Source organism: Maylandia zebra, linkage group LG17 (genome assembly GCF_041146795.1).
Source record: "Maylandia zebra isolate NMK-2024a linkage group LG17, Mzebra_GT3a, whole genome shotgun sequence".
In the NCBI taxonomy this organism is placed as follows: Eukaryota; Metazoa; Chordata; class Actinopteri; order Cichliformes; family Cichlidae; genus Maylandia; species Maylandia zebra.
The window spans coordinates 6,132,965-6,152,794 of NC_135183.1; the positions used below are offsets into that span (position 1 = coordinate 6,132,965).

Sequence of the window (19,830 nt, forward strand, 5' to 3'; positions counted from 1 at the left end):
CATCTGCAGACTTCGTTTTGATGCTGATGAGCGAACGGGTTTTCTCAGCACTGCAGAGAAAGATGCAGGGCCTCTGTATCAAACCCTGAACAGACACACGCATGTAAACTCTACCAGTTAGTGCCGACCGCCTGCCTACATGCCAAGCCCCGAGGAGATGTAGATCGCAGAAGCTTGCAGAGAGTAATGTTGTCTCTTTTTCAGCTCTTGACAGGAAGGAGATAGAAGAGAAGGTGGGATGGGATTGAGAAGAGAAGTAGTGGTTGAAAGAAATAAAAACTGGAGTAATATGTAAAGATTAAAATTTTAAAGGCTCTATGTGAAAACAGGGGCAGTCAAATGACATGTGATCAAAGCTTTATTTTCTAAAAACCTGACAAAGACGTCCGTCAGGCCCTCTCTGTCCATATCTACAGCCCAAATAAGAAAACTAGTCAGCTCACATAACTAGAGACACGTTGTAACGTGCACATGAGAAAAAATTCTCTTTTGCAGCTTATTGGAGATTAAATGATTTACCGAAAAAGCCCCCACATTATTTTTTCAGAACTTGGCTAATTATGCCAAAGAATGCAGATCAAACCCATAAAAAAAAAAATCAAATCAAATCCTCAACAGGCGAATGGGTTGGCTTTGTTTGAGCTTTCATTTGTAGTTTTCATGCATAACATCCAGGTATCCAGTAGGCACCTGAAGCTCATCAGACAGATGTGTCAGACAGCCCCGACGCATATTCTTCTGGGATAGAATCGCAGCAAAATCATAAAGGGCTGCTTTCCCTCGACTCAAAAATGGCTCCATATAAATTTAGACGTGCTCTCACTCCCCCCGAGTTGCAGCTCCATCTGATGTGACGTGGCGCCATGTGTTCATGGGAGCAAGTCTGCGTGCGCTTTGTGTATAACTTCTGGCCTATCCTTCAAAACATAAAAGATGTACCTTGATCCTACAATTGAAGAGCACTGCCCTTCTCAGGTTTTGTGCTGCTGTTTGAAGCTTCAAGGTCACAAGCGGCGCGCGGAAAGATTGACAGTGGAGAAAGTAAAAAGGGGAAAACAATGTCAGAGACTGACTGCTGAGGTGGAAATCAAGACAGAGAGCGAGAGAAGCAAAAAGAAGAGATGGAATAATAGATTTGAGTAGTGTTTTATCAGCGTGGCTGATATTTGTCTTTCATTGTTTCAGAACTACTGTCATATGAGTAAAGGTTATCAGAACCTAAGTGAGGGAGAGATTGAGTGATAGAGAGCTCACTGAAAGATGGGGGGGGAAGGTGAGAGAGAGGTCAAGTCCACTGATAATACGGCACAAAAAGCATGGATGGCTGCTGTGACTAAGCCCCACACACGGACACACACGGACACACACATACCCGCACACCATACAAGTCTTGCAGGTCTTTGCCTTTAAAAAGATGATAAAAATACATCCTCCCTGTAACGACGAAAAAACCTGCAGACACTCTGATTGGTCTCTCCGTCTCACACTCACCTCCTAAATCGTCTCTTCATTGTTTTATCGAGCTTTCCATGATATCAGCCTGTCTGTGTTTTCTCGTGCAGTCATTTGCTGCATTTTTCTGTTTTTTCTTAATTGATGTGTGCTTGCAAAGACAAAGCCGTCTGGGGTTGCTGTGGAAACCAAGTGCCGTGAGCACTTGTGTGGTTATATCGTGTAGTATCATTAAAGAGAATAATGAGCAGGTGTGAAAGAGCGGAAGGGAAATTGAGAAGGAAGCTGAGCTAGGACTACAAAGACACCGTACGCTCCGCCAAAGCAGTCACTACCTTCTGCTTTGGCACAAAGCTTAAACAGAGAGTCAAAGGTACAGACGTTTTTCCAATAAAACACCGGGGCTGTTTTTTTCTTATCAAGCATGCAACTTCCTTACAGACTTAAAACGGTGTTTTTACTGTTTTTTGTTGTTTTTTTTAAGTAAACACTGCTCCCCTTTTCACCCACCGAGCACAGAGTAGGTGGCTTATTTTAACTAAACCGTCTCCAAGAGATGCCACGCCTCCTCTGTGTCCTTGTATTTGTTAAGTAGCTGTTATAATTAGGGTGGTTAAAAATAGAAATTAGCAAAGAGTGCCACCTGGGCTTTCTTCTCTGGCAAATTGGAGTAATGTGACTCTGTTTTTAAGTTTATTTGGGGCTGATTATTTTTACCAGAGAAGAGAGAGACTGGCTATAATCTTAAATACCTGGAGTGCTGGAGGGTAAAGATGGTAGAATGGGGGCTAAATGGCATGTTTTGGGGGGGGGGGTTATTGCATTTTTGAAAAATTAACCAGTTACCTTGGATATAAAACACCTCTCTATTCAAGTAAACCACAACACATCCTCAAATGTAATCGTAAATTTAATCAAATATCCATTGTTGGGATGAGGACATTTCTTTGCAGCAGACTGGCTTTTTTTCTTCCTTTTTTTTTTTTTTTTTAATTAACGGTGACTACAATGAATATCAGTGCACAGCTTCTAAGCAGAGACAAATGGTGTTTATGAAAAGCCATTTATTCTAAAGTTGTATGCAGATTATGCTCATTTGCAGCATGTTTGCTCCATACTTGAGGTCTCACGGTTCTGAATTACAGAATCACTGGACTCTGAAAATGATAAGCAACAACAGCTTTATAAAACCCTAGAATGACGCCCTCTTTAGAGAAAACATTTTTGTAAGTGTTCTGTTACTGAAATATGAAATATATCTCGTCATCACTGCCATTTGATTAGGAAAGTGTCCGATCTCAAGTGGTACAGCGCAAGCAGTTCTGGATCTGCAACATGCATGTGGCTTTATAACATTATCTGTGGCATTAGCTGAGATATCTTTCATTTATTCTTCTTTTTTTTTTAATAGGTTGATCGTTAATCATCAAGGCTGGTTTAGGGCTTTTTATTTATTTGTGTATTTCTCAAGCTGACTTTGCTTTATTTTAACCCAGGATCGCGTGTATTGGACAGACTTGGAAGATGAAGCGATATACAGCGCCAACCGACTGACGGGACACGATGTGGCCAAGGTCGCAGAGGACCTTAACAACCCCCTGGACCTGGTGGTGTTTCATGAACAGAGGCAGCCCAAGGGTAAGAAGAAGAAACGCATAGAAGCTTAGCACAGGTGATCTAAGTGGGGCTGTCCCAGATGACCTCAAATAAGTCAAAATGTCCGTTTCGTTTTCAGTCTGTCATACTGCCCAGTCTCTGTCTAGGTGCTGTTTGCCACTCGTAAGCGTGCAGGATCTTGTTCGGTATAATGAGCAGGATTTTGGGGCGTATGTGCACACAGGATACACAAAATCTAACCTCCTTCCTGAGTACAAAGCATTGCATTATCAGCACATAGACACGAGGATCCACTTAGTGAAACGGTCTGAAACAATAAACAGATAATCTGATGAGTGTGATTAGACCGGTGGATGTGACGGGCACGTCAAAACGATGTGTTTGTCTTTTTTTTTTTTGCACTCTCGATGTGTGTGACTGCACGCACGCGTGTGTGCCTGTCAACACCTCTGCTTGTGAATACCTGGGTGTGTTTGACACTGCGTGCCAGAAATGTGTTTGTGCGAGTGTTTTCATGCTTTGTTTTCTCTCCTCACTCACTGAGCGCTCAGAAGCAATCTTGTCTGTGCGCCAGCAGGCAGCTAATTGCATTCCCTCATTAATAAATCAAGAGTCCTGGTCAAAAAAAGAAGTCACAGAATTGGAAAATGTTTTCTCCCAAATGCCAACAAAAGCAAGACAAAACACTGCAAGGCTAAGTGAAGGTGCACCGAGTAGCCCCCCCAAGCACACGAGTAGCATTGATAAGCAAAGTATTTGATAAAATGTGACCTCGACTGCAACGCTTGGTGAGTTCAGACTCCTCTCTGCCCTGTCTTTTACCGATTTATCTTTGTTTCTCTTGCATTTTTGTATCATTTCTTATTTGTTAGTGTACTGCACCTAAGGAAAACCCCAGTGAGGAATATTATCTGTAAGTGTGGTTTGGTACAGTACTGTGCGTCTCCACATATTTCGAGACGCTCAGATGTCTTTCATGTTTATCGACACACTTCCTTAAAAGAGGCTTTCGTCCGATCCTTCCCAAGTTGTGTCTGTTTTATTATTAATTTTTTGTGCGCTCAGTGGGTCTTTGAAGCCTAGGTTCACTCTTCTTAGTTGGAGACCAAAGAGAGGCAGCGCAGGAGGAGAAAGTGACGCTTTTATGGCTTAAAACCAACATAATTTTGTTGTTGTTATCATCTTGGTCCTTCTTTTTTCCTTCTTCATCCTCATCCTCATCATTTTCGTTCACTTTTCTCTTGCCTCCCTCTCTCTCCTCCTCTGTTTTCTTCTTTCCTTCCTACACTCTTCCTTAACCTTTTTTTCCCATCCTCCCCAGTTTGATGACTCCTTCCCAAACCTTTTACCACATTTGGAGCTTTGAGAACTTAGACAGCTGTTCTCATTACATAGTCATTATGCTGAGATACTGTACATCAAGTATAAATGTATTCCCAGCTTATTAAAATCTCACTCTGTGTAGCAAGTGATATTGCTGTTTTTCCTGACAGCTGATGGCGTGCTGCTCTCCAAAGCTACATAAGAAATCAGGAAAGATTGCGACCTGACCTAATTCTCGCACGTCCCCACATGACACAAAACTGCAGTGTTTTTCCATGAGTCTGCAACTGTGCTTAAGAAACTACATGTAAATTTTTTATTTGGGTTACAGAGATTAAAAGCAGTTGAGACTCTCCTGCATTCACCTACGCATCTCTAAAGTCAGCAAGAGGAAGTGTGTGGAATAAAGATTAGATTCCTAAATCTAGCATCAAACTAGTTAATAGTTTGATGGCAGCAGAAACTTTTTACTGATGAGATACCGGCGCCTACGTGTCAAATTTGATGCTGGTTTTTCTTTTTCTTAGGTTCATCCAGTTTTTCATGTGTTTTTTTCTGCAGATTGATGAACCTCAGCATCTGCGAGATGATATAATATAACATGATTATCCCCAGTCGTGTTACTGACATGTTTCCAGTTAACATAATTAGTTGCAAAATGTTTCTCCAGCTGGTTCTTTTTCATTAGCACTTACTTTTGCAGCCTTTTCTTACCCGTGTCCCAACTTTTTTTAAGACTAGTTATTGCCATCAAATTCAAAGTGGCCTTATTTTTTTGTTACAATTGTACATTCTGTAATTTTAAACCTTTGATATATTTTCTTTGTTCTAATTTGAATAAAATTTGGGCTGTTGAGATTTGGGCTTTGTGCAAGTTTTTTTTTCCTTTTCCAGTACAGCTCGTTAATAAAACATTTGGGGTTTTATTGTTTTCCAAGAGATAAATGTGTTGCCAAAAGTCTTTTTTAATATTTTTACATTTCTGCCTGTGTTCCCAAAGGTCCTGATACCTGTAATATGGGCACACTGCCTAATGGTGGCTGCGAGTACCTCTGCCTGAAGGCGCCTCAGATCACAGACCACTCCCCCAAGTACACCTGCGCCTGTCCTGACGGCATGGAGCTAGGACCAGACATGAGACGCTGCGCGATCAGTAAGTCTACATTCCACAGGCACACCTGAATGAATGATTCGTGTGGATAAATGTCACATGAGATTCACGCTGCTAGGATCACAGTGAAATTCAGGAGCATTGTTGCCATTCTCAGGGGTCGTTGGCTAACAGTGATCAGTCCAATAGTAAGGCCTGAATTTTCTCCGGTTCCTAAATTCTTTTACAAGCACAAAGAATCCAGGCTAACTTCTCAGCTACTCCATCAGTACAACATAGAACAGCAGTGGTGCACAGCAAGGCTGCAAGAACGAAGCACACAAGTCATTCTATGTATAAGTAAAATTATTTGGAATGAGCTTGTTTCTAAGTCAAACTTAACCTGACAGAAATATTTTGGAAAGACCTGAAGTTCATTTGAATAAACCCACAAACATGCAAGCCGTGTAATACTGGATTAAATTACCAAGAATATTTTTGTCTCATTTATTTATTTGAGTTATGTTCGTCTGTGTGACTAGTGTTAAAGTCTGATCATCTTTTAGGTCATATTTAAGCACAAATATTTAAAATTCTAAATATAAAGCGTTTCTATTTATACTGTTTCTATTTGTCATAATACTTTGGATACTCCAAATACAGTATTTTTCAATGTCTGCAATTTAACAGTACAATGTTTACAAAGCTAAAAGTGCCCTGGATCCTTCAGAGAATCTGAACCTTAAGTGTTGTGTAAAACTATCTTGGGAACTAGGTCAGGGACTCTTCCCTGCACTTCTAACCTACCTCGCTGACCTTATTTCATCAGTCAGCTTGTCCCCCTGCCCTTATAGAGTCACTACATTTGTAACGTTGCTATTTTTACTAGACCTACACCTAATGTCTATATAGGTGAGCTAGGAGGAGCTGACACAGAGAAACGGGGGGAAAGAGACGATGAAGATGTATTGAGGCAATATTTCAAAGAATCCCTGTGAGAGAGGCTGGGAGTAGGTGCAGGGGCAGTGAGTGCATTTGTACCAAAGCTTTTTGGATTCTTACTGTAACACAAACATTTCTGGTGGAAAAACTCACTGGTTTAATTGTGACTGTATTGGATCAAAATTTCAGTTTTACAACCACAAAGAAACGCATATCACTTATATTAAAAATAATGTTTAGAAAACACAAACCCGAATGTTATATCAGCAGCAGTGTGTGCACTGGGATTTGTGTAAATCTGATACACCAAAAAAAAAAAAAAAACAGTGATCAGAGGAAGAGCCTGGGGTGACATGTGGTGTAATTTAGCTTCAGCTAAAATCCCTGACTTGAATACTTCTTTTAGTACATGTAGTACACTATGAACCAAACGTACTGGTGTAGTACATCTGCTTTAACAACGTAGTGTTTTCTCAGATCATTTCTTGTGATGTGATATGATGTTTGCAACAACTGACTGCAACGCTTGCACTAAATTCTGCTTATTATGCGCTTGTGCAACTTATCCATCTGGCAACTTGTTACTTATGAATGTGTGAATGCACTTTAGCACAGTATGTACATAGAAATATCACAGTACCTGTCACGGTACCTATGTGGTGCTGTACAGGACTTTAAAGTGTCACACTTCTGATTAGCAGTAACACAGGTGTTATACCGGACTGCTGTGGTGCAGCTGAAAGCTGAAACGTGAAGCTTTTCATTTACTGATCCATTTATGTCTCAATCCAAACCTGTGGTGTGATGTAAGATCTACAGACTTCAGTTCAAAGCCTATAAATAAATAATTATGAAATTATGGTCATGAAATCTGAGTAAGATCATGAATACAAGCACCTAAAATGAATTTCCTCTATAAGGTGGTTGGGCTTTTAGAGATGAGACACTGAGGAGCTTGGACTTCTGGAGGGACCTTAGAGTAGAGCCGCTGCTCCTGCGTATCAAACACACCAGCTGAGCATCTATTTTGGATGCCTCATGGATGCCTCCTTTTGGAGGTTTTGCAGGCGCGCTCCTGGTAGGAGACCCCATGGTAGACCCAGAACCCTCAGAAGAGATTATAGATCTCATCTTATAAGACAATGGAGGCATTGCTGTTGGCTGCAGTTGTATGCTGAATATTGATGCAGAGCTTACAAGTGGAAATGGCTGCAACAGCTGAGCAGTCTGGAGAGAAATCTCAAATCCTACTGGTTGTTTTTCTGTTGCGCAGTTCGACCCCGGGCAACCACGACATCTGCCTCCACCGCAACCACAACTTCCACGACGACCACCACAACAAGCACAACAACAACAACTCCCACAACCGTTGCCACGACCACAACGCCCTCTACCACCACCACCACCACCTCTGCTACTACCACATTACCACCCACAGCCAAGACTACAACACCAGCCCCTCCTCAGACCACCAGGAGCGGCAGAATCACAGAGCACCCTCGGACTCCCGCTGCTACCAGTACAGAGACGACCAGTTTGAGCAGCACTAGTCAGAAGTCCACGTCCACACACACCCCCTTATTGGCTGCCGTGGCTCCCAACAGCATTCAGAAAGAGAGCAATGCCAACCTCTCCCACAGAGGTAAGTGACATGATGACAGGAATGTGGATGTGTGTAAAGCGAGTGTTTTCTTCTGCTCTGCTACCATCACTGCTGTTACCACTATCATTAAATCAGCAGGAAGCTAAAAACCAATACTTTTATCCCTCCTTTCTCTAGCTTCTCCTCCCCTCCACTTTTCCCTCTGATCATTTGCTTTACTGGCCCTACGACCTCCTCCTCTATTCCTTTTCTCATCTGCTCACACACCCGTCCGAACGCTTCACAGGCCTGCACTATGTCTCGGTCTGCTTACTGTTGATCCCTCGCGACCAGCGTCTTAACAGAAGTGTCAGAGCTAAGAAATGACAGTCCCCTCCATTCTCGCATAAAACTACTCATCACTCATCCTCACTTTCTGACAGCCTCTCTCTTACTCTCTTTGTCTTTATCTCTGTCTTGGTCTCTCCCTCTGTACCTCTCTCCCCTTCTCTCTTTAGCTCTCGCTCGCTCTCTTTCTATAACTGGCAGTGTTCTTCATTCTCGCGCCAATCACGCTTCACTGGCTCGCAAGAAAAATACCACTTTGCAGCCCAGACAAACAGTGACAGCAGACTAACAGCCGTAACAATGGTTTACAAAGCCACGCTAAGAATTAAATTGTACTTGGAAGCGGACGAGAATCCTTGATAGCACCACGCAGCAAAATTGATGAAGCCACCAAATTGTGAGATCAGTATTTTTCAGCAGTTGTTTTGAAAGTCTTCTTAGCTTTTTTACTGCATGGCAATATTAAATTGAGACAGTCAACCTGCCGAGGCAGCTTTTTATTTTGTCTTTCGTTTCTAAGAAAATGAAAAAGGTTCCCTTTTTAATACTGACTCTTTAGATGAATATATATTTATGTCAGATAATGGGTCTGTGCACTATTTAAATGCCCTAAAAGAAAGATTAACACTAAAACACTTATCATAATACTTGTATATCTTTATGTCATTCTAACAAGTAATTTAGAGGAGAGAAAAAAGAATTAAAAGAGCAGGTGTTGAGGATGAAAAAAAGCTGTACAGATGGAGAGAAACAGGGAAAGATGATGAAAGTTTTAAGTGGGAGTTGGAGGACAGGGAAATGAATGAGAAACGGAGCAAGGAGTAAAACGAAGGAATGTTAAATGAAAAAAACAAAAACGTGCAGTGTGAGACAGTAAAGCCACAGAGAACAAAGAGTGAACAGAGAGCGAAAAAGAACATGACAGTCCAGCACTTTAACGGGGAGGATGGGAGTTGTAGATGACACACTGTTGGGAGGAAAGGCGGCATTTACATGGATATGAAACGACGGGATGGAAAAAGTGGCGGGAGAGAAAGTGATTTTCTGGGAATTAAAGAGGTTGCCTGCTGTATTACTTTAGGGGTCGCGGTACTTCAGAGTTACTAAGAGGCGAGAGGCACGTTTCTTCCGGTCTCTGAAGTTGTCAGCCCTCCTCAGCACACCACAAGTGCTCCAGATGAGAGGTGGAGCAGACACAGATGAGAAAAATGGGGCATGAACAAGACGAGTCTCCAAACCCACGGGCCATGTGTTATAATTTTCAACTCGGTGCACACTGTCAAGTTTGCCGGCATCAGCTGTTACACGCTGCTGGGGGGAGGGAGGGAGGGCATGGTGGGGCGAGGGAAAACCAGGAGTCTGATTGGGGAGGGCAAAGATTAAACACAGCTGGTAACCAATGTTTTCTTTTGATATCGGTAGTAATTTTGCACATCTTTCAGCGACATTAAAGAAAATTAATTTCAAGATTTTTGGAAAAAAAACAAAAAAAAAAAACAGACGTGTGACAGATATGAAAGAGTCTGTAGAAGCCATGATGCTGCCCGTAACATCGTCAGCATGACAGGTTTGGTGGCGGGTTAGTAATGGTCTGGGGGGCACAGACCTCTACAGGCTAGGCAATGGCACCCTGACTGCTATTAGCTCCCAGGATGAAATCCTTGGAGCCAATGTCAGACCCTACACTGGTGCACTTGTTCCTGGGTTCCTTCTGGTGTGCGACAATGCCTGACCTCATGTGATAAAAGTGTGCAGGCAGTTCCAAATCCACTAAAAGACCTCTGGGATGTTATGTTTTGGTTCATCCGATCCTGTATGGTCACACCTCAGACTGTCCAGGAGTTCAGTGAAGCCCTGGTTCAGATCTCCCAGGACGCCATCCGTCGTCCTGTTACGAGTGTGCCCCATCTTGGTCAGGGATGTGTACAAGCACATACCATTTTGAGATGCTGCAATGAAATTTCCACAAAACAGCAATAGCATGCTGCATCATTTTTCACTTTGATTTTCAGGGTCTCTTTGAATTCAGCCGTCTGTGGGTTGATCATTTTCATTTCGATGTGGCATCTTCTCATTCCTAACACATTACCCAGTCCATATCAGTACAGATATTGATCTGATGTGTTTTTAAAGTATATTTTTGAGCAGTATATTTACGATATACTGTTTTATTAATCATTGTTAATTGTACTGGATATAGCATTCTAACCCTGACAGTTATATTTAAATAATAAGTGGCAGTAAACGTTTTGATATTAAAATCCCTCCAGTAAGAATGACCCTCATGAAATTGAGACTTTTGTCCCCTTTTCTTCTTCTTCTCCCTTTCTCAGTGCCCTCCCTTTCTAGAACAGCCTCCTTCCAGAGCAGTTTCTTTAATGAGATTCAGTTAATCTGCCTTTTTGAGTCTTACTGTAGGACCCACTGGACGTCACTCACACTTAAGAAAAGCCAAAATTCGCTTCTGCTGACTCAGAACTCGCTGTCTGAAGTCGCTTCACCTTTTGTGGCTCTCGTGTGTGTGCACATGTGTGCATTTATTTGCATTTCATTCACTATATGATTTAATTTATGAAGAATGATTTGCATCTGCATTGTCTGTCACATCCATCACATGCCATCTGTCTCTTTTTGCCAGCCATAGAACTGGAACAGTCACTTTGTCGAATGAGCCAATCAGTATGCAGGGCCAGCACTGTGCTCTCTTGTGTTAATCTTCCTTACCAGACTTCATTATAGCCATCTGATCACACTTTTGGCTAACAGCTAGCCTGCTGCTAATACGAGGGTTGGGAGCGAGATTAATGTCAAAAGCTCCCCCGCCGACCTGTTGGGGTGAGAGCTGAAGGGGAGTAAGGATGCAAAGCATGTCCAGAATAAATGTCTTCTGCATTGCATTGTGACACAGTTTTGAAACGTCTCGTAGAAAAAGAATGGAGTAATGCGAGATCATGTGCTCGTTGCTTATATTCATACAAATTCTGATGCATTGGTTTCTGGAAACGCATTTGTTCCTTCGTGTATTAAAAGGCATCTCACTGCATTTTTATGCCATCCCTGTGTGATTCATTGGCTTTTTCATTTACACATGCTGCTGGGGAAGACAAAGTCAGCAGTCCAAACTGAAATCAGATGGATTCTCTGCCCTTATATTATGCAAATATCCTTTTCCAGCCTTTCTTTTGATGTTCCCGTGTTGAAATCTCTCTTGCTCTCTAGGAGGGCACTTGGTGGGGTTTGAAGCAAAACTTTTTCTTGGTTTGATTCTCTTTTTTTCTTGTCTTCCATCTTTCTGTTCATCTCAGCTGCGAGTGATCACTACCTCATAGGTAACAACATCACAGTAGCTGTTCTGGGGATAGTCATTCCTATCGGTGAGTACTGTTGACTCCCTCACTGTGTTGTCTTTGCTTTCTGCTTGCCTGCCTCTCCCTCCTCGCTCCTTCAAGTCTGCTTAACTGCATGTTGCGTGCGTTTTGTTGTTAATGTGAGTATGAGGTTATGTGTTTGTGTGCGTGTGCCTGGGTTTTAGGATGTTTGCGTTTCCACCTGGCTGATTAAATCTAAAACATTCTCATTAAAATAATAACAATTCAACACATTATATCTGGTTCAATAGTGAGATTCAGGCATAAAATTGTATCGCATCTATTGAAAAAATGTACTGAGGTATGGTATTATCCAGCAACATCCTCGTGGCCTATGGCTAGAAAAAGCCATTACATGGAAGTGAGCCCCTCTGTCAGTAAACGGCCAGGCCGCTGTAATATGCACATTATGTCATTATTAATGACATTTGAGCAAATGTGAAATTCAATTCAGGTTTTGTCATCACACGACCAGCTGTTAGTACATTTTGCTCGTGTTCACCGCTCTGATCAGATCGTATCAATCAGGCCAATGTTCTGACCTATTTCTGTGACCGAGCGGACTAAGAGTGGGTTATACCGCTTTACGGGAGACGAGGGGAGAGAAAAGTGGATTAATGCCATGAAATTGTGTTTTTGGCCTGGAGCAGGAAGCTAATGACCTCAGACATAATGCTGTTGTCTGTTTAGGCAATAAAGAGAAAACCATCAAGCTGCCTCTACAAAGGCAGAAAAAGGCAATTGTAGTTCTTTCAATCAAACCGGCTTAGAAAAGTTAATCTACTCTATTAGCTCCGATTAAAATGAAAATCGAATTTTATGGAAATATTTCATACTTTCATGCCCAACGTGACTGGGAAATCAGCTGAATGTGCAAATGGCCTTATAGTGGCAGCATATGCCACTAATTGAGATCTCTTTCATCCCTAATATTAACAAGTTTGATAATTCAGGGGAGCGCTAAAAGATTGTAAAGCTATTTTTTTTCTCTTTCCAGTCTCTATAGTTGAAATATCAGCTCATTAAAATAACCCCGGAGACTATTAACCCTTTCCGCTTTATCCTTTTTTTGTCCTTCTCCCATTTATTGCCACCACAAATCTTTTTTTTTTAGCAGCTTTGAAACATTAATGTTGGAGGTCTACACGGGCTGGATTTCTGCACCCCAGCTCTCCGCTCATACCCAGTAATGCACCACACCCACCCACAGCTCCATAAGGGGAAGCAGCCCAGCAATGATTATCAGTTTTAGCCAAAGACAGGCTGTTTTGCCACTCGCTCATTGGAGATAAATTTTCTAAATGAGAGGAAAGCTGATGGGGTTTTTTGTTTTTTTTCCCTTTAAACCATTGAGCATTTAGAGAAGAACAAAGGAGGAGCTGGGGTTTCCAACCCAGCCACGAAGGAATCTCAAGTGTCTATCTAATAAAGTCGCAATTAGACAGGCGTACTGTAGCGTAGGAAAACACATCTATGAATGCAGGCACACATATCCAAACCTCCTTGACTTACCTCTGATTTGGGTGTTTGCGCTTTCATTATACAAAAACTCTAAAGCATGCACTGTACACACACACACAGGTCCTTGCAGGGCAGTTATGCTGATATGGTAATGAAAGAGGAGAGACGGCGCTTATCTCAAATCCTCCAAATCCCAACCCTTTCCCCGTCTTCTCTCCTCCTCTTACCCTCTTCTTATTCTCCTCCCATAACCCCATCCGGACACTCCAGATATTAATTTTTCGGTGCAATAAAATACAAAATTATAAATCATTGCCCAAAATTCTGTTTTTTGAGCAATGCGCACCAGGATTATATGCTGATGACAATTAAGCAACCTTGTGGGGCTTTTATTCAAAAACAAGGTCATAATCAGTGTCTTCAGGGCTTGAATGGTTACAGATTTAATATAAAATGCCAGTTTGGTTCAGTGTGCCCACGTGTGTGTGTGTGTGTTGGAATGATGTTTATGTGCATGTGTACCATGCAGACATTTATGTTGCATATTGTGTGTGCATGTTTTTGATCGTTTCGTGACACTGAGGGGGGGATATAATGCAATGAATGATTAGTTCCTCTTTGAAGGCTCATTGTTTCTCTAATAAATGCTTAGATTTTTTAAAATGCAGATACAGAAGACATACGGGGGATGAAACATAAAAAGCTCAGCCCACTAAATTTATAGAAACAGATGCATAAAGTGCCACCAGTTTTTCTAACAGTTTCAGAAAAGTGGACTGCTTCCCCTTCAGGTTCATCTCCTTGTGCACCTCTGGACGTTTTCCAGAAGGCGAATATTTCCATGTTTTTTTTGTTGTTTGTTTTGTTTTGTTTTTAAAATTTTTGAGAAGCTGTTATGCAAACAACATTTCAAAAACCAAAACTGAAAAATAATGAGCCTTCAGGTGAACAGTGCAACGTGTGTTTGTGCGTGAGTGCTTAAAGCGCCGCTCTGTGTCCCCCGGGCTGTGTTAACGCTCCCGCCGTGTGTTGTTGTTGTGTGTGTGTTAAACACATGCAGTCCCTATCCTTGCCACAGTGGTCATCGGATTGCTCTGCACCGGTGGATACCTGGTCTGGCGCAACTGGCGGCGCAAGAACACCAAGAGCATGAACTTCGACAACCCAGTGTACCGCAAAACCACAGAGGATGACGACGACGAAATCCACATCGGGCGTCAGAGCGAGTCCATCGGTCACGTCTACCCAGCAGTGAGTGGCAGCCACAGTCAGCCATTCATAGCGCTTCCTCTAGGGGGCGGCGTCACAGACAACAACTCTCACTGGTATTCGGGGGCGCCGATGCTCTCGAACGCTAAGTGAGAGGTACTGCGGAGGAAAGGAAGAGGTGTGAAATATTTGGAAAATGGGAGTTGGCACGAGGGTTTGGAAAAGCCCGTTTTCTTGTACATGTCAGCCTGGTGGAAAGAAAGAACAGGCTCGCACACGTTCACATATCATTTTATTTCTTTATGTTTTTGAAGTAATTACCGAACACACCTGTCACGCGTACACGTAAACCCTCGACACACATTTCGTTCACCTTCAGCGACCATATTCATGCGATACATCCCTGCTGCCGACCCGCCATCCCATTTATTTGTGCATCGTGTTAGTGTTTTTGGTTGTTGAAGTGAGTGATCCCCATTTCCTGACAAAACCCTTGTGCACAGGCAAAGCATTATTCCTTTGCTTCAGAAAGGTTCAGCAGCCAAGAAATCATGATTAGTGCAGATGAGATGCAAAAAAAGAGAGGTGAAAGAGGAGTCGCTCTATAGCCACTGCTCACAAATAAATTGGACATGTAGAGTAGATAGTTGCGTCATAGCATTGAACTAATGCGATTTTGTTTTGAGGTCACACAAAATTTGAAAAAAGGAGCACAAATCAGGATGAAGGACTCTCTCGAAATACAATTTATCTTGCAGAAACCATAAATCTCAGCAACGCAATTTCAGGATTACCCTGATGACTTCCCATTGATGTATATGCAGTTTTAAAAGTCACTGGAAGCGGCATTTTCTACAAACCCTGGATACAGTGGCAGCTGCAACACGTAGCAGTAAAGTAAAATGCCCTTAAATCCAGACTGTGCGTCATTAGGAGTTTATGACATTTACCGAATATGCTTCTTGTTTTGGGTGTCAGAGAGCAAGCTGTGAAGGGCAGCCAAAAAGCATAAAGGAGGGAGGGCAAGACGGGAGTCTAGCGCTTTGATCTGTTGGCATGGTAACACAGATTTCTTTGTGTCACCCCGGAGAGAAAGAAGGCAAAGAATTCTGGGTATCACTGGCATGATGACAGGCGGGAAGCACGCTCAGACAGACACTGAAACAGGTGCACGACTGAGTCATATTAAGATTCAAGGTCGAAGTAACAACCTACCCTCGCGGAACGAGAGAGGGGGCTTTACTCCTTCTCTCTCGTTTTCCCAGTTTTATTACAAACATTTGTACAAATCTTATGTATTGCCTTTTATCTCTTTAGTGGTTTTCTTCCTCTTCTTTTCTCGTCCTAACTTTTTCTTGCCCTTTGTCTCAGTGTGGCAGCTCGGGCAGCCAGAGAAATCAGGCTTGCATTATGTGGGCCAGACTTTCGCAACCGTAGGCAGGCAGCCTGCATTCCTCGCTACGAGCAGCCAGGGAAGGAGGGGACAAACAACACGTTGGGGGGGGCTGAATTGGAAAGAAACGAAGACGAAGGTTGGGGAGAGGAGGCAGAATAGTGAGAGGGCATCACATAACAAAGCTGCCATTTTTCTTCTGGGTTCCACCTAGACTGGAATCTTGTCTCCCTTTCTCCTCTTTTTCCACTGAGCTTCTCTATTTTCATTCCCCGCTGTTCTATCTCACTTCCTTCTCCTTAACCAGCCTGTTGTGGTAACGGTCTTTTTATCTGCTGTTTGCAGCGCGTGGCACTCAGTCTGGAGGATGATGGCTATCCCTGAGGGAGGAGGGGGATGCAGCCTGCACCCCTGCGCTCCCATACTGGCCCCCTCCTCTCACCACAGCCTCTAGACCACTACAATGAGGCCAGTACAACGCAGAGGAGAAAAGAAAAGGAGACCTCATTTTGCCTCCCTGTTTTTAAAGAGCAGGGATGACATGTACACCTGTTAAAGCCCACCTCCATCTCCTACCGTCTCCACTGGAGTAACACTACTACCATTATTAGCTACTACTACTACTATTAGTTTAGTAGCCTCTGCTCCACTCCTCTCTTCTCTCTGCCTCTTGTTAGCACCAGTGCTACTCAAAATGCTGCTTGATGATGATATTGTCCATACTAACCTCATTCAGCTGTCTCAGTGCACTTTGTAAATAAAAGGATTTCTGGCTGCCGTGCAAGCAGGAGAAGGCGGCGTGCATCATTTTAAATTCCTCGTGCTTTCACTGTATTTATTTCTGTTGCGTTTGCTGTTGTAAATATGTGACCAGCACCTCTCAGTGCACAGCACGAAAGACAAGTTTGGAAGGATGGTGCAGTACAGTGGCAAGCAAGGACGCTGTATTTCTTCATTGTCATGTAAAGAGACCTTTTTGAAGGGGTTTGTTGCAGGGGGGTGTCATCCTTTTTCACACCTAGTCCCTCAAATTTGCCCTTTCACTTACTGTAAAGCTAAATATAGCCAAGGAGAGGAAAACTGATGAGGTCGTCGTACATTTAGAGGTGATTTTGGGGATAAAGGAGACTTTTTTCTTTCTTTTTTTTTTCCCTTTGCAATTGGAGGGTTTGTGCTACCAGAGGGTAGTGCCTCAAGGCTGAAAGCAGCAGGGTAGAAAAGGCAAAGGATTATGGGTAATCCCCTGGCCTCTGCCATCAGAGGTGTACATACAGTCAATAATGAACTTGGGATTGTTTTCCTGTTTGCACTGAGTAGCAAGAATCCCACATGTGTTTCTGAGTCTTCATTTGCATCTGCCAGCGTCAATATTCTAGCAGCGAGAACATATTCTTTTGAATTGATGCAGGGAATTGGATGTTAAATAGTTGTTTAGTGATCGGATTTAAAAACATGTAAGTGCATGCTGCACTTGCTGTATGGGAATCCTGGAGGAAATGAAGAGTGAGATGACAAGCTCATCACAGCAAGAAAACACAGAGGTGTTTGACTTTGAGTGACCCCTTAAACATCAGTCCCAGCTGGAGTTTTTTGTTTGTTTGTTTTTTGGGATGAGGTGGGGTGGGGGGCTACCTTTACTCCCCCTTTTTAACAATGCAGCTGTGTGTTTTCTGGATGTGATGCTGTATTTCTTATGTCTTGTCACCGTCTCTGTGCGGTGCGCAGATGAGTAACACACCGAGGCCGACTGAGCTGAGCGCTGATTTGAAAAATGGGACCTGATCTTCCTTGGCTTGCTTCGAACCAGCTTCCAGCCTATTGAATCAGTTGCGATTCATGCCAATGAATATTGTAATAATTGCTCATCTTGTGCTGGAATAGGGAATCACTAGAGGCCGCGATGACAGAATAGCAGAACTGTTACAAGTAGTCGAGGCAAATTGCCAGCGTTCTTATTCAGGACATCGTTTAGTGTCCTAATTGAAAATTTGACAGTTTTAAGCACAGTTAAAACACATTATATACTCTGTAAGGCAGTTTTGGATGGTCTAAACTATAAATACATGAAACACTCGTCTTCCATTCTTGCCTAATGAATCTGATCAATGCTGCATGTAAGATCCTACATATTGGACTAGTAAATCCAATATGACTAAATAACACACACACACACACACACACAAGTTCCCAATGCAAATGTTAAAGTCTTCCATCCTAGACTCAGTACGGTCTCAGATTATGTATTCATGCAACAGTTGATTAATGACGGTTATTATTCATGGATTTCACTATTTCTTGGAAGGCTTAGCTTCAGCGTAGAAGCTCAGATAACCACGAGGGAGGAACAGAAAGGCAAGGAAAACAAAGATGAAAGGTGGTGTAGGGCTTGACTGCCAGAATTTATACGCCGCCATATGTGAGCAGGTTTGTACTTGGAAGATGAACGGTGGGTTGTTTGTTTTCCCGGATTTCTGCCAGTGTTGGCATCGCCGTATTCTGACAGTCGCTCCTCTCGCCTCCCTCGAAAGGATGGCACTCTCTCCTCTCAGTTTATGAAGCACAGTTGTGTGAACTGTGTGTGACAAGTAGCAAGCTAGACAGGTAAATCGTAGTCCTCTCCAGCAGCGCGCTCCCCCTACATCCATCTAACGGAGGAGGATCGAGCGCAAGGGGGAGGCCATCTCCCTTCATCTTCACCTTGTACAGATGAAGAAAAATGTAATGCACTGCACAGTGGGGAAGATTGGGACTCCACTCAGCATGACGTTAGACTGGTTTGTTAGTTTCCACCAGTGACTGCTTTTTAGGCCTTTAAGAATTGACATATATTGAACAGATTTGATTAAACACTGAAAACAATGATGTAGATTAGCCACTGCAGTTTTCATGCGTATAGGATCCAGTTCCCAAAGGAGAGATTAGGTAGTGATGTAAAAATCTGGATGTAAGCTATCTTTGTGAATTTAAGATTAAATAAATCACAGCTCCCTGAGCTGAGTCAGCTCTGCGTGCCAACACTTTCCTTCATGTCCATGTTTGCTTCAGGTCTAATCGAGTTCCATGCTGGAGGTGGGGGGTGCAGGTAGGAGAATAAATTGCTTATTTATTGAGGTGTAGGAAACTTATTATGGCTACAGTGTGAAGACAGATTGGCTGGTCCACTGTGTGGTCACCTCAAGAACATTCGTCTATTCTGAAGGACATTGAAAGAAGTCCGGAACAGTTCTTTGTCTGTAACTATTCAAGGTAGTAATTGTAGTGGCAATGGAGGGCTTACTGTGACCATAGGCTCTCTAGACATCTACTTCACTGTTGTTCCATATTTACAAGACTATTAAGGGACTAACCACTGGTGTGATGTCGGCTATAACAGCTTTTTTCCTCTAGGTCAGATAAGCTTAGAGTGCACTGGGTCACTATTTGTTTTTTAGTTCAGTGTTGATCTAGTAATCGCTGCTTTAGAGAACAAAGTGCAACATTATAAACGATACTGTGAGTTCTTTAACAATTAATGGGGAAATATACTGCACTAAAATGAACTTTTTCCTTGTAGACTGTGTTTACTGAATTGAAAATGTTGATGTACGTCTAAAAATGTCTTGCTAGTAAACTTGAAATCTTTGAGAAAAATGAGTTAATTAAATGAGTTGGTCTTGGCATTGTTGTGTTGTATGGATTTCTGAGTTACTGGAACTCACTACCTTTTGTTGAAGGAAGAAAACAGGGTACATTTGTTCTGGTGAAGTGAACGCTTTGCTATTTTACTTTTAACACAGAATCAATGCTGTCACCTAGAAATGACATTTATATGGTACTTAATACTAAAATGTTATCTGAAAGGCCGATTTTATTGGTTGATGTTGCATAGTTTGTCCACTAGAGGGCGCGTCGCAACTTCCCTGTTGGCGGTAATGCCACACACGCGACAACCAGCAGATCCAAACAACATCAGGCCGTGTGTAAATGAGTAAACAACTACATATCAGCTGATATGAGTTTATCAAATTTAAATCAGCAATTTTGACTATTGGTTTTAAGAATTAAG

General features: G+C 42.5%; 1 protein-coding gene across 1 annotated transcript; it reads left to right on the forward strand.

The window, feature by feature from the left end:
• The first annotated feature begins 933 nt into the window (after positions 1 to 933).
• LOC143413326 (low-density lipoprotein receptor-related protein 8-like) lies at positions 934 to 19,444 on the forward strand. Its single transcript, XM_076876150.1, has 7 exons — positions 934 to 975; positions 2,949 to 3,090; positions 5,393 to 5,545; positions 7,698 to 8,066; positions 11,660 to 11,728; positions 14,262 to 14,434; positions 16,131 to 19,444. Exons 1-7 carry the CDS (start codon positions 934 to 936, stop codon positions 16,167 to 16,169), a joined length of 987 nt encoding a protein of 328 aa, XP_076732265.1. The 3' UTR covers positions 16,170 to 19,444.
• The last annotated feature ends 386 nt before the right edge of the window (positions 19,445 to 19,830 follow it).